Source organism: Megalobrama amblycephala, linkage group LG17 (assembly GCF_018812025.1).
Source record: "Megalobrama amblycephala isolate DHTTF-2021 linkage group LG17, ASM1881202v1, whole genome shotgun sequence".
NCBI classification, from domain to species: Eukaryota; Metazoa; Chordata; class Actinopteri; order Cypriniformes; family Xenocyprididae; genus Megalobrama; species Megalobrama amblycephala.
The window spans coordinates 44,099,958-44,115,746 of record NC_063060.1 but is presented as its reverse complement, the minus strand read 5'-3'; the positions used below and the strand labels follow the sequence as shown (position 1 = coordinate 44,115,746).

The 15,789-nt window shown below is 36.1% G+C and overlaps 1 protein-coding gene across 1 annotated transcript; it reads right to left on the bottom strand.

Annotated features, from left to right (window-relative positions):
• Positions 1–30: 30 nt before the first annotated feature.
• LOC125250304 lies at positions 31–3,772 on the bottom strand. Its single transcript, XM_048162832.1, has one exon. It carries the CDS (start codon positions 2,444–2,446, stop codon positions 521–523), a length of 1,926 nt encoding a protein of 641 aa, XP_048018789.1. The 5' UTR covers positions 2,447–3,772; the 3' UTR covers positions 31–520.
• Positions 3,773–15,789: the final 12,017 nt, after the last annotated feature.

The following is a 15,789-nucleotide window of genomic DNA, read 5'->3' as shown; positions in this document are numbered from 1 at the left end:
ATGCTTGGAGGTTCAGCTCACACCTTTGAAGTTTGAAGGTTCTGTTAGACCTCTTTGTTCTGTTTTGGACTTCTTCAAGGAGTTCTGTTGACATTAGGGTGATGTCAGCTCCAGTGTCGAGGAGGGCTTCGACCTTGATGTGTTGTTCGATGATAACGGAGAGGTAAAACTTTCTTGCTATACCTTTCTCAATGAGATCACCTAGGAGTTGGGGGACTGGAGTTTGGAATGATAGAGGTAGGATGTCAGCATTTATTTCATTTTCTTCGGAGGAGTGGCAGATGACCAAGACAGCACTTTCAGGAACTGGAGTGGTTTCCACAGCAGGTGTTTGTTGGATGCTGCTGTGATCTGACCCATCAGGTGTTGGATCAGTTTCTGACTGTTTTGCAGGATGTTCAGGTGGGACTTCTTGTCCGTTTGAAGTTATGGTGCTTGTGGTTCTCTGAGAGAGAGATGAGGTGCTGTTCTCTGGGGTATGTTGAGTCAGGTGGTCGCTGCCATCTCGTCCGGCAGCTAGTCAGGATGAATCTGGTTTCGCTTTCTCTTCCCACTTCCGGTCGTCCTCCTTTCGTTGGAAGAACTCTTTCATCATCATTTTCATCAGCTCTTGAGAGTCGAAACAAGGTGAAGTCTTTTGTTCTGGTATGGATTCATTTTGAGCTCTGTCAGCTTGGAATCTTTGTGAGTTTTTTCGTTGATTCCTTGGGCTGGTTGCTCCAGGGTGTGTTTGTCGTTTTCCCTTGGATTCCCATGAGCCTTTTCCTCTGGGGTTTCCAAATGAGCTTGGGTGATTCCAGGTTTTCTCCCAATGATTTTCATGAGGTCTTGATTGGTTCCATGAATTTTCCCAGTGACGTCCAGGTGAGCGTTGTCGTCCACGTGGTCCATCCCAGCGGTTGTCTCTCTGTTTAGGTCGAGTACCAGTGTGGGAGTCCCACTCTCTGTTGGACGAAGATGCATTCCACACTTTGGGTGTCGGCTTGGCAAGGTCTTGACGCTGGGTGCCCTCTAGGGCCAGCCCTTGACTCTGTGTGTTGAAGTCAAGAACTGTGGTGGTTTTGGTGCCCTTTTCTAAGGCCATCTTCTGTTTACAGTAGGCTTTGTGCGCCAAGTCTCTTAACTTTTGAGCACTCATTGTGCGTGGACAGGCAAGGACGCCGAGATGGTGGCTCACCCCAGGATGGAGGTTTCTCAGGAAGAGAGTTTTGAAGTTCAATTCCTCCTCCATGTTCTGTTCGTTGCGAGACCCGAAGTATGCTAGCCTTAGTCGGCTATAGAAGACTTGAGGAGATTCATGACGACCTTGTTTTGTTTCCAGGGCAGCCACTAGTCCTTGTTCTGACTCAGGGTCAGCGAACTCTTTAATGAGGGCTTCTCGGAGCAGGTGGTAATCAGTCTTTGTGTGGGCAGGCTGCCGGTCCAGGAAGCTGCGCACTTCAGAGCTGGATGTGGCTCTGAGCAAATAAAGTCTATCTTTGTCAGTAACATTGGGTCTCATTTCCAGATGGAAGTCAATATCTTGCAGATAACTCTGAACATTTGGACTACCTGGCACATTTGGAGTGAATTTGCCAATGTTTCTAGCGAGCTTGTCAAGGTCTCTGAGGTCCAAGCCATGAGATGATCTGTGGCTGGCTGGAGCACGTTCTTTTAGCTTAGCGGGGAGGTAGGATTCTTCGGAGGGAACAGGTGACTGTTTTGGCACTGCCCCCTTTTGATCATGTGCCAGTCCAGGAACAGGGGAGCCGGTCCTGCTTGGCAAAGGTGAATTTGGTGTCCGACGTGTTCTTGACGGCTCACAGCGCAATTCATATGCATGCTTGAGTTTCTCTTTAATACTGTCAGACTCTTCTTTGATGTAGTCAAGGTGTTGTTTTAGGCGGCTGACCTCATTTCTTGACTCATTCAGGTGAGTTTCGAGAGCTTTAATTCGGCTGTTCTTGTCTCTGAAGTCAGCCTTTGCTTTTTCCAGTAGCTGTTCTGCGTACTGTAGCTTGTCGGAGAGATCAGCGTAGTCTGCTCTGCCTCGTTCCATTTCTTGCGTAGTAGCTGCTAGGGTCTCTTTTAGCCTGTTGATCTCCTCTTCGGCGTCTTGTTCCACTTCATCAGGCCCTTCTCGTCGTTCCTGAGCATCCAGCTCCAGCTGTTCGATGCGCCGTTGTGCATGTGTCAGCTCCTGCTGGCGATGGGCGGCTTGCCTGTCGCTCAGTTTGAGGGTGGCGATGAGTGTGTGGCTTAAGGAGCCGGTGATCTTGGCTAGTTCTTTGTGACTGTAGCTCTGGCTTGGGTCCTGTTTCATGAGGCTTGCTATGTTGTCATCCAGCTGGTCCTGCGTCTGATGCTTTAGTGTTTCAGCGGCCTTAGGTAGGAGGCTGTCTGTTACAACACTTAGCCAGGTCTCCAGATCCTTCCAGTGTCCAGCAGGGTCTGTTGTGCGAGACATGTTTGGCACCGCGAGGGAGATCTAAACCCGAAACTGACACAGACCTTGAAGAAAAGAACAAAACAAAACACAACAAAACAAAACAAACAAGCAGGGCAAATCAAAGGTGTAAGTGTGCAATGTCAACTGTGAGTTAATGGGAATGAGTAATGAGTGTGTAAATGTGCAGATAAGACTGGTTCTCGACTGTGGTCCTCTCGTGGATGTGCTTCTAACTCTGAGTCTCTGCGAAAAGAATCAGTAAGCACACACAGATAGCACAGCTTGAGAAGAGTAGAAGAAAAGAAGAGCATGAAACAAACAGAATAGCATTTAGCAAAAAGCAGAATAATAATGGGGTGCTTCCAGTTTCCCTATAAAATGAAGTTTTGTCTTTAACACTGTTTGCAGAATGAGTTTTGTAAAATTTAATTTTAGAAGGATGGTTCTAGACAGGGGTTTTGAAAAGGATTTCAAAGTACCAGGACTGTGATTGTTATTAAAATTTCCTTCGGGGCGAAAGAAAAACAATAACAATGACAGTATTGGTTTCTCAGCTAGTAGGATTGACAACCATGCACCACTTAAAGCGTTTCTAGACGCGTGCTCTGGGTTTATGGAGGCCTAACAGTCTCCTTGTTGACCTGCTCGAGCCTAGGCTGGGTAGGATAACAGGATGAGGAGGGAAGGTAAAGTGAGTGTCATACTATTTTAAAAGAAGTGTTCCGTTTCCCAAATATTTGTTAAATATTTCTCAAACACTCTGCTTTTATGACTTTCACAGGTACAAATCCAAAAACCAGCAGCAGTAGTCAAACCAGAAGAGGACAGCTGAGAGAGAGAGAGAGAGAGAGAGAGAGAGAAGAAGAAAGAGAGTGAAGTTTTGCTCCCAAAATTTGGAAAAATTACAGGGTTGACAGAGTGGTGGCGCTAGGGAGTCGCTACACCTAGGGGGTTGGCTTACTGCGCTAGCAGGAGAAGTCAACTGGCCCAAGTATTGAGGGAGACCCCAAAATGTTCCTTTAAATAAATGAATTAAATCAAAGACTGAGGGAGTGAAAGTCTGAGACTAAACTTTATTTTAAATGAAATTTTGAATTCAAATTTGGAAGTTGTGAATTAAAATTGTAATGGGTTCAGCATTAAACATTGAGAGCAATTATAATCAAATTAATTAATCAAGTATAATCTGAATTAGGGAAGCCCACATCCTAATTAATGACTAATGAAATTAAAATTTCAAAGCCATAATTATTAGTTAATGATTACAATTGACAGATGTTGGTAAGGAACTACCATTAAATTAATCCACAAATATCCCTACCATATGAAATTGATTTACAATTAAAATTGAAATCGAATTAAAATTCCCAATCAAAAATTCATATTCCCAGATGTCATTAAAATCTACAAGAACAATTATAAATAACAGGAAATGTCCTCAAAAGTAATCAGGATGATTGCTAATTACTAAAACAAATCAGTGTTTAACTGACAAGAGTAAATTTAGGAGAGAGAACTCTCAAACAAATGATATTAAAAACCAGGTTTATTAATTTAACATTTGTTAAGTTCTTTAAAATGGGAGGAGATGAGAAAAGATAAGATGTGTAAGTTAGACTGAGAGGGAGGTGAAAGCACTAGAGTGAATTAAAGTTCAGTAAGAAAGAAGTCATTCCAACATTGCAACATTGCATTCAGACCACAAAATGCTATGCTAGCCACTAGCCCTTTAGCAATGCTACTAGCTTTACATAGACTGTAATGCAACCGCGCTAGTTTTAGCTGGCTCAGCTTATGCTAGGCTTTGTTTACAAACAGTTAAATATGGCGCTGGCAGACTGCGCATGCGCACTTAAAGGTTACCCCGGGAAAGGTTTCTTAGGGCTTCCGGGTTACAGCTGTCACTGTCGTGGTGACCGTGACGCACAACAAAGAGTACGCTTGTTCTATACTCTTTGCACACAGATAACGAACATACAAAATCACATTAATCAGTGAACTGACGGTGCAGTTCTCAATGACAATGAACCATTCAGCTTCTCATGTTTCAGAGCTGAACAACACCCACAAGTTAGAGTGAGGCACATTAATCCACAGATTTTTCTGCAATTAATAATAGTAACATTACTGAGATCTCGGCGATCTGAATTATTCGTGTCAGTTTCTGGACACGCAACAACATGCAGGATTTACTGCAACAAATACTTGATCAAGAATTTTTAAAATAATCCCATTCAAATCAGACTCAAGAGTCTGTTAGAGTATTAATATCTCATCTCACGAATGAGCGGATATAGGCGGCACATTAGGTAGCTACTCTCTAATGTAACCATGCAGGGATTTTAGCTTAGTTGAAATAACATTGGAACACGCAATATTATCCACTATAGCTACAAGGCCTTAAAGAACAAAAGCAAGGAACACGCTTACTCTGTCCTGGTGCGCTCTCAGGCGACTTTCCTTTTGTCTTGGCAGACAATCTTAGATTCATTTTACTGCAGTTTTAACAACAACAACAAAACAACTCGAGTTCAGATTTCATTCATCCACCGCGCCTTATGTGCAATCATTGTAATGACGATCAAAAGCCTCGTTTCTGTTTCTAATCTATCTTCCGGATCAATAGAAAAGATACAATCACACAAGTTACTTGTTTTGTGTACAAATTAGATTAAACTGCACAAATTTTTCTCCACCATTTAATACTGTAGGGACCTTAGGTCATTTATTAGCTCAATTTAATTGTTACAGGGAATAAGAATTGAATCAACTGTAAATGATTCACTGTAAATGAGTCAGAATTAATATTTAACACTTCATCAATTATTCGTCCAGCGAAAACTGAGGTTAGAGTATTTTACCAATTCTGGATAAAATATTATTCTGCTGCCAACACTAACAATATTTTATTATGATTATTATTATTATAATTATTATATTATTATAAGCAAGAGGTAACTGATCTTTGAGTTTAAGACAGTAATTTGATACACAGCACAAGAAACTCGTATATGTGAAAATCAAAACAAGCTTTATTGACTACTTCTAATGATTACAGGAAACTAAGGCTAAACACACACACACATTCATACGCACACACACACACATTCACGGAGTTGATATGAGTTATGAAGAAAGTCCCAAATACTAACTAAACATCGCAACCTGAGGAAAATCACAAAAGCAGAGCTTTGGCTTGATTCTTTAGGTTTAAAGGAGTTTCACCAGTTTCCAGCAAGAGAGAGAAGTTTGCTTGTACCTGCGTTTGCTCCTCTGACAGCTGAGGTAATCGGGTTGTTCTGCGACTCGCGTGCAGCGGAGTCCCGTTCTGGATTGGCTGTCTTTCAGGTGACGTCTTCTCGGGAAAGCCCTTCGTGGGTTGCGCGGAAGCTTTAAAGTTAAAGTTGGTGAAATGCGCTGTTCTGAGCAGTTTTCTTCTTTGGAGACTTTGGTCAGATATTTCACGGAGTGTTTTGGAGTCTGGATGTGACGGCTGTTGAATGGTCAGCTGCGCGGCTCGTGGTTGAAGTCGGCGACTGTTAAATGGAAAATCAGCCCCGGTAAGGATAATTTCTCAATGACCCATGCGTCTTTTCCGCCGTGGTCAAAGTAGCGGTGCTTTGGCTACTGGGCTTCAACGACTGTGCTTCAGTCCGACTTCTGACCGACCTTTTGACCGATTTCTGACCGATTTCTGACTTCCAGCTATTGGGAAAGCATAGTTTTAAAGGAGCAAATTTGGCCCTACATAACTAATAATAATAATATTATATTTTTCTGTCTTCTGTTAAGCATTGTTCTGGGCTGCGTTTCCCAAAAGCATCAATGGTTTCTTACGATACTAAGCGCAGCCCTACAGCTGTTTGAATGTATTGTCGGCAGTGAGCTAATGCTCTCTGTGATTGATTGGTCCTGACTTGCAACATTTGTGTGTTCAGATGAGCAGGAAAATACTTTTACTACAAATTATTCACTTACATAGGTCATTTGTCCAATCCAATGCATACTTTATGCATTAAATTTATTGTTAAATAAACAAAATCACTAGTAAAAAAAAAAAACACCTTAGTATCGATATTTTAATTTGAGTAGGCCTATCGATACTTTCAATACTCAACGTCAGTATCGATATATTGATACTTCATATCGATCTGCCCATCCCTAACCTTGATGGCGACAACAGCCGGCTAGGAATTTAATGGCCTACGCGATCCTGAAAGAACCAGAGAAAAGTGCTTGCTATTTGGAGATAAGTTGTAGGCTATCAGTTAACAAACTTTTTTTAATTTTCTTTAACAAACGGAGATATTTTGGCTTGATATCTCCTTTTTGAGTTTGTGTGTGGTGGTTTATGGTAGATGTTTGTATGCTGCACCAAACGGCCCGTTCATATGATTGGTCAAATCAGCCCGTATTCTGTACAATATTAATTCATAAAGTGTTGTATGCTTCACTGTGGTCTGCGGTCCAGACCACTGTGTAAGCGGCCATCAGACACAATAATGAGAAGCTCATCAGAAAATCGAATATAATGTGTAATTTGTATTTGTACATAGGTCACCATTGGTCCAGTAATTTTTTTTTTCTTTAATGAAAAACATGGTTAGTTTTGCTGAATCTATGTTTAGTTTAAATAAAAACTATTGGATTTGTCAATGAAATATGTCTCTTCAGTAGTAAATATAGTACACCAAATGACAAAATATTTGATGGATCGTGACCTCTGACCTCTGACGTGACCTATGATCTGACCTTATGACCTTATGACCTTATGACCTTATGAATTATGATATTAGCCCTCGGGATATTACCCCTCCCTCCAAGGTTGACCTTTGACATGGGTTGTGAATGTGTCCATTGATTCCCGGGGATTTTGAAATACCTCTGGTGTTGACCCCCGGGTCATTAATGATGTGGAACAAATTGATAATTTTTGAACTATGACCGTGCAAATTGTACATCCTTAGGGTTGATTTCCGGGGTTGAGGGTCACATGTGTTGAGCAGATTTATTGAGCAGATATCTGCATTCTGGCTCATCTCTGCGTATGTGACAAAAATAAGATTTTAATGAAGAAACAGCCAGATCAAAATAACAAAAGAATAAACATGGTACATTTTATAAAATAGAATACACACACACACATACACACATTTCAAAAAGTGAAAAACATTCATATCTCCAAAAGATTATAACACACCGAATAATAAAAAACAAAATTTATTTTTACTAAATTTACTGAAACTGATTATTATTTATATAAAAACTTCAAAGATGTCAGAATGGGTTAACAATTGCTTTTAGCTTGAAATATAAAACACCCAAAATGTGGACATATAAGTAAAGGTATATTCATTTTAACAACGCCATCGCAAAAGGAATTTTATGTGTATACATGTCCAGACATGTTGGGGTTTCCATGGTTTATGTAGGGTTTACATAGACTTTTTTAGTTTTCTGTATAATCTGTCCCCATGTACCGTAGTAAACGTTTTCTTCTTTATATTTTCAAAAATATCATTTAGTATAATTTCAAAAGGTGTTTTGCAAATGGGGGGTGCATTTTGGTAGTTAATTAAAAAAATCTAAAAAAAAAAAATTGCTTTTAGTTTATACTGAAATCTAAATCTCTCTCTCTCTCTCTCTCTCTCTCTCTCACACACACACACACATACACACACACACAGACACACACACACACACACACACACACACACTCACTCACACACACACACACACACACACACACACACGCACAGACACACAGAGCCTTGCATAAGACTCAAAAGTGAAAAACATTCGTATCTCCAAAAGTTTCTAGCAGACTGAATAATAAAAACACTTACTAAATTTACTGAGACTTAGTTTATAATAAAATAAAATTAAATGAAAATTCAAATAAATTCAAATAAAAATATCTTACAGTTTTCAGTGAGTAGGGTAAAGTGTTCCTTCTTGATGTCCTTAACACTAAATGGTTTTCTCATTGTCTCTCCAAGTGACTTGCAACAATGCATGATAGTGTCAGAGACAGAGGGGGGAGAGCACTGGTCAGTGGGGGTAGATGAAACAATATTTTGTTCAAGCTAACTTTTATTTTTAAAGCATAAATGTAAAAGTTTAAATTACATCATTTAAAATGAAACAATTGTTCAAATTAAATCTTTTTAGTTTTTAAATTATATTTTTGAAGTCTTAATAAATCAAACATTTGACATTTTATTATCAGTGTATGTGTAAAAATGTATGGGTCTCACAAGCCATCTCTCACATTGTGTAACATTTTCAATAATTCAATATGAAAATCACCAAGCATTTTCAGAGAGAAACAATGTTTTCATTCAGACCCTGTGATGCCTCGGGTTAGTTCTATAAAAGGAACTTGTCTCTATTTTAAAATTATTCTAAATATAAATAATATCAAATATGTTTCTAAAAAAAATATTTAAACAATTGAAATATAGGCTAAATGAAAATATAAATTAAAAATAAATATATATTTTTTAAAAACTTACATTTTCAGAGAGCTGAAGAAGTAGTTCACTTTTTAGTAGTTCACAAGAAGTTAATTTTGCAATGACAAAAAAGTAAAAATAAAACAAAAAGCATTAATAAAATAAAATCATTCATTAAACAGCCCCAGATCCTCCCAGGAACTCCAGTGTGAATGAGAGATGGGAGGGTGGAGTCAGACAGATGAGGCTCTGTCACAGTGTGTGTTAAGACAGCTAACTCATTCCAGAGTGAATGTTTTTGTGCTAAATTTATTTCAAAGCACAATCTTAAAAGTTTAAAAATAGTCTTTTAAAATTAAAATATTGTTTAAATTAAATCTTTAAAGATTTAATAAAAAAAAAAAAAATAAAAAAAAATCAAATATTCTTTTTCTACAGTATCAGGATAACATCTGATGCCAATGGTAGAAATGATTTTGCTTAAATTTAACCTAAAGTATACTTTTTATTAAACAACATCTGTTCAAAAACCTGTACATAGTCATCTTAGATCTTATTTCTCAAAGATTCAAGCAGAAGGGTTAGGGTTAAGTTTTTGAGAAAACAGCATGTTAAAAACACTATGTTAACTAGAAATATTTAATTTGCTTTGATTAAAAAAAAAAAAAAAAAATCCAAACATGAAGGTATCTCTGTGTTTGACGACTCGCAGATGCAACTAACACGTCCCTGTAAAACCGAGGACTCAGCTTTGCTCTTATTTAGTTTAAGTTGCATCTTTAAGAAAATCACTATGCATTTTCAGAGAGGGACCCTCAACAATCATTAATGATGGCCTCAGGATATAGGCTGATGAGGTCATTTACAGATCAGTCACTTCTCTGTGCTGAGTCTGTCTGTTGCCCCTTGAGCATCCTTTGGGGGGGAGATGACACTAGCAGGATACATGCCCCTTTGTCCCCCAACAATTTTGCATGGGTGTTAAACACCCTACTGGTAGTCATTTATTTCAACTGTGTTAATTTCAAAACAGCATTTTTTAATCGAGTGAATCTACACATCTGAGGTCTTTCAGAGCCATCAAGATCAGTGGGTCTCATGAGAATATTTAATTGTGCTTAAAAACCAAAGATCAGGCCAAATCCCCTACATGACCGCGTCCACATCAGACTCGGTGCTTGAAAATATCTTTGCTGTTAAATATGTTTAAAAATCCTCACATGTAAACGTACATTTTTTTAAGGTGACGCATGTCTCATAGATCTATATGATTTACTTATTTCTATACCTTCAATTCATAATAAATATAAAGTAAACCAAAAGAATACTGCTAACAAATATGTTTGCGGCAATGTTTTTAACAAATAGATTACTTTATTCCAAACAGTTCCTCACACAATGAAACCATTAAGGATAGCCAAAGGCTCATGACAATGACACATTACTACGTAAGATATGTAAGATAGTTTTACCAAAAATCAAATACTGTATTACATTAAAAAAAAAAAAAAAAGATAATATTGTTTTAATAAAAAGTTAAAAGCAAGCGTATCTTCATACCATGTGTTCTGACACAATTTTTGCATTAGAACATTGACCGTTGTTATTTCTAGGTTCATGCTACCATTATTAGCCTGTTAAATATGAAGTTAATACATGATGAAACAAGAGAATCATGTTACCAAATTCTTTTGACACAAGAAATATGTTTTTGTTTGTTTGTTTTTAAATACAACTAAACCAGATAACACAATGTTTTTCTTTTTACAGACTATTAGACAAAAATGATTTTCCCCAGTGGTTTTTGAACAGGACTTGTTCAAAAGTTTTGGTCATTTTCAACATGCATTATACAATATTTGTACCTTAGTATCAAGGGTCCACACCATGATGGTTTTAATAATGCTTTAGATCAGAATCCAGATTTTGGCACCCAACATGCCATTACATAGTTGTACCAGCGTGTCTCAACTGTTTATAACATTTTTTTTTAGATTATAATTTTTTATTCAAACAGATATCGAATATAGCTTACTGACATTGCTTTTTCCCCTACAGAAAAAAGCCAAACATTTTCTATGTAGAAATTAACTCAATGAGAATATTTTATACAGTTATGATATTTTCAGAAATTGAAAGGACGCTGTTACAGAGAAAATAAATTGATAGATCTTGTAGTGCAATTATCCATCTCTTCGATGGGGGTTTGCGTGAAGCGTCAATGCGAAAAGTAAGTCTGGTTGTTTGCACTTGAAATGATTAAAACTGAGACATATCTAACCATTGCGCTAAAAGCTATGATTTCATCCAGTCTGAGATGGGTAAACAAAGTTACACAGTGTAGTAAAGTTATAGATACATCTCAAAATTAAGTGAACACGATAAATTCACACATGTAAATTCAAGAGGCCTAGTAACTAAGAAAGCATCGACATCATGTAAGAAAAGTGTCATACTGCATGCAGAAGTCCACTCTTGATTTATTTTGATAGGCATTTGTACCCCCTTCACTGGTCTTAGTCACATTATAAAGACTAACAAGATCGCTGATAACATTTTATCTGTCGGTCTGTATATGTTTTTAGCCGAATACTCCTCTCGGGCCGCTGCCTGTCAGTGTAAGTTTTTGCAATTCATCACATGTGTGATGAACACAGGCCATTCATTTAAGCATCTTTTAGATGTATGACTGAACTTTTGACAAAACCAATTCTGTTTAAAGTGTTTAACAAATCATTTCTTTCAACATCCCAGCATGACGTTAAAGAATGCGTGTACATATTATAGTACAGAGTTGTGTTAGAGTCTATGCCACGCTGTTGTAATGCAAGCTCATTTGAGAACTATAGCATTGCATACCCTTGTAAAGAAGAAATTCAAACAATCATTATACAGGTATTATATAATTTACCATGTGTGTAGGACATACAGTATAAGATACAATTAGCTATAATGTAAACATAATACAGAAAAGCTCTCTTCTGATCTATTGCAAAAGATTGTAAATGCCATTTTCCCCACTCTCAGTCTATCACCCTGCTTCCAATTTTTGTTAATTTATCATTTATTAATTTTGTTAAAATACAGTTTTAGATGAAGACTGCTCTCTGAGTTTGGTCAAAAATGAACTTTCACTGTTTCACTCAAACCACCCTTGTTCACATTACTTAAAAAACTCATGTAACTACATGAACATAATTTAACTGTGTTGTTTCTACTAAAATTGAGTATTGTCAGCTTTACTTAGTAAGTGTTTGTTCAGTCAACTTAACATTGCTGTGTGAAACGCACACATTATTGTTGACATAATTAACTGTGCAGTGGATTCGTAGAGTAAATTTAGGGATTAAAGTGTTATTTTATGTGTTTTTCAGTAAAGGGAAAGATGTTGTTAATTTATATCAGAATGCAGCCCCTCACCCCAAAATGCACTCAAAAAATAACTCATTGAACAAACTCAATTGAATTGAGAGCAGGAATTTCATCCTATAAGCATGTGTATATGAGCGCTCACAGCCTAAACACAGACGACACTCTTCTGCATGATGGTAACCACAAAATTCGAAAACATTACAGAAACTACTCTAAATGTCCAACATAACTGAACATTAAACACTAACATAAATTAACAACATCAACAACAATATTATCTTTTTTTTTTTTTTTTTTAATGTAATACAGTATTTGATTTTTGGTAAAACTATCTTACATATCTTACGTAGTAATGTGTCATTGTCATGAGCCTTTGGCTATCCTTAATGGTTTCATTGTGTGAGGAACTGTTTGGAATAAAGTAATCTATTTGTTAAAAACATTGCCGCAAACATATTTGTTAGCAGTATTCTTTTGGTTTACTTTATATTTATTATGAATTGAAGGTATAGAAATAAGTAAATCATATAGATCTATGAGACATGCGTCACCTTAAAAAAATGTACGTTTACATGTGAGGTTTTTTTAAAACATATTTAACAGCAAAGATATTTTCAAGCACCGAGTCTGATGTGGATGCGGTCATGTAGGGGATTTGGCCTGATCTTTGGTTTTTAAGCACAATTAAATATTCTCATGAGACCCACTGATCTTGATGGCTCTGAAAGACCTCAGATGTGTAGATTCACTCGATTAAAAAATGCTGTTTTGAAATTAACACAGTTGAAATAAATGACTACCAGTAGGGTGTTTAACACCCATGCAAAATTGTTGGGGGACAAAGGGGCATGTATCCTGCTAGTGTCATCTCCCCCCCCAAAGGATGCTCAAGGGGCAACAGACAGACTCAGCACAGAGAAGTGACTGATCTGTAAATGACCTCATCAGCCTATATCCTGAGGCCATCATTAATGATTGTTGAGGGTCCCTCTCTGAAAATGCATAGTGATTTTCTTAAAGATGCAACTTAAACTAAATAAGAGCAAAGCTGAGTCCTCAGTTTTACAGGGACGTGTTAGTTGCATCTGCGAGTCGTCAAACACAGAGATACCTTCATGTTTGGATTTTTTTTTTTTTTTTTTAATCAAAGCAAATTAAATATTTCTAGTTAACATAGTGTTTTTAACATGCTGTTTTCTCAAAAACTTAACCCTAACCCTTCTGCTTGAATCTTTGAGAAATAAGATCTAAGATGACTATGTACAGGTTTTTGAACAGATGTTGTTTAATAAAAAGTATACTTTAGGTTAAATTTAAGCAAAATCATTTCTACCATTGGCATCAGATGTTATCCTGATACTGTAGAAAAAGAATATTTGATTTTTTTTATTATTTTTTATTAAATCTTTAAAGATTTAATTTAAACAATATTTTAATTTTAAAAGACTATTTTTAAACTTTTAAGATTGTGCTTTGAAATAAATTTAGCACAAAAACATTCACTCTGGAATGAGTTAGCTGTCTTAACACACACTGTGACAGAGCCTCATCTGTCTGACTCCACCCTCCCATCTCTCATTCACACTGGAGTTTGTTCCTGGGAGGATCTGGGGCTGTTTAATGAATGATTTTATTTTATTAATGCTTTTTGTTTTATTTTTACTTTTTTGTCATTGCAAAATTAACTTCTTGTGAACTACTAAAAAGTGAACTACTTCTTCAGCTCTCTGAAAATGTAAGTTTTTTAAAAATATATATTTATTTTTAATTTATATTTTCATTTAGCCTATATTTCAATTGTTTAAATATTTTTTTTTAGCAACATATTTGATATTATTTATATTTAGAATAATTTTAAAATAGAGACAAGTTCCTTTTATAGAACTAACCCGAGGCATCACAGGGTCTGAATGAAAACATTGTTTCTCTCTGAAAATGCTTGGTGATTTTTATATTGAATTATTGAAAATGTTACACAATGTGAGAGATGGCTTGTGAGACCCATACATTTTTACACATACACTGATAATAAAATGTCAAATGTTTGATTTATTAAGACTTCAAAAATATAATTTAAAAACTAAAAAGATTTAATTTGAACAATTGTTTCATTTTAAATGATGTAATTTAAACTTTTACATTTATGCTTTAAAAATAAAAGTTAGCTTGAACAAAATATTGTTTCATCTACCCCCACTGACCAGTGCTCTCCCCCCTCTGTCTCTGACACTATCATGCATTGTTGCAAGTCACTTGGAGAGACAATGAGAAAACCATTTAGTGTTAAGGACATCAAGAAGGAACACTTTACCCTACTCACTGAAAACTGTAAGATATTTTTATTTGAATTTATTTGAATTTTCATTTAATTTAATTTTATTATAAACTAAGTCTCAGTAAATTTAGTAAGTGTTTTTATTATTCAGTCTGCTAGAAACTTTTGGAGATACAAATGTTTTTCACTTTTGAGTCTTATGCAAGGCTCTGTGTGTCTGTGCGTGTGTGTGTGTGTGTGTGTGTGTGTGTGTGTGTGTGTGTGTGTGTGTGTGTGTGTGAGTGTGTGTGTGTGTGTGTGTGTGTGTAATTTTTAGTATTTGGAATAAGCCAATGGTACTGAGCATACAGTATATTCTACTACCTGTAAAATAATATATTAATTGTATATTGCTTGTGTGTTCTGAAGACACTCGTAATTATTTTGTAAAGTACTTAATCACAAATAAAGTATACTTATAACACAAATTAAGTACACTTTAATATCACTAATCAAGCATGTAATTAGTCCCTACACAGGCATATACTTAAAGTATACTAAGTATAGTTGAAGTTGTTCCAATTTAGCACACAAAAGTACACTAAATATACTTAAAGTTGTATTTTAATACAACTTAATTACAACTAAAATATACTTAGTACAAAATTAGTTGTTTCAAAATAGCACACTTTAAGTTAACTAATCATTAACACACTTGAAATATACTAATAATTAGTCTTGCTGCAAGTATACTTAGCATACTTTTTTTCCACTAGGGTGTGACTAGAGATGATAGACCAGCAAAGTTTTGTTCTAAAGAAATAGTGCAGGTTAGTCAAACACAAATATAATTTTAAACTGATAATAATGTACAATGATCTGTGTCTCTCTCTCTGTCTGTCTCTCTCTCTCTCTCTCTCTCTCTCTGTGTGTGTGTGTGTGTGTGTGTGTGTGTGTGTGTGTGTCTGTGAGCATGCCCTAGTGAAAAAAGTATACTTTATTGTATTTTAAATATATTCCCTTTTTCTATAGTACACTGCAAATATACTAACAAAAAATGTACTATCATTAAATATATAAAAAGTATATTAGTATCATATTTTCACAATGCAACTTTGAACACACTTTAAAATAATTGTACTTTAGTATATTTTCTAAAAATATATTTTAGAAAAATATATACTTGAAGTGTAAGTTCAGTTTATTTTTTAAAAGTGTATTTATTTGCACTTTATAAAAATATATTTGAGGTATATTTTAACAGTGTGCTGAAAATTATC

Coding starts and splice junctions, on each gene's coding strand:
- LOC125250304 (XM_048162832.1), bottom strand. CDS start 2,446: ATGTCTCGCACAACAGACCCTGCTGGACACTGGAAGGATCTGGAGACC.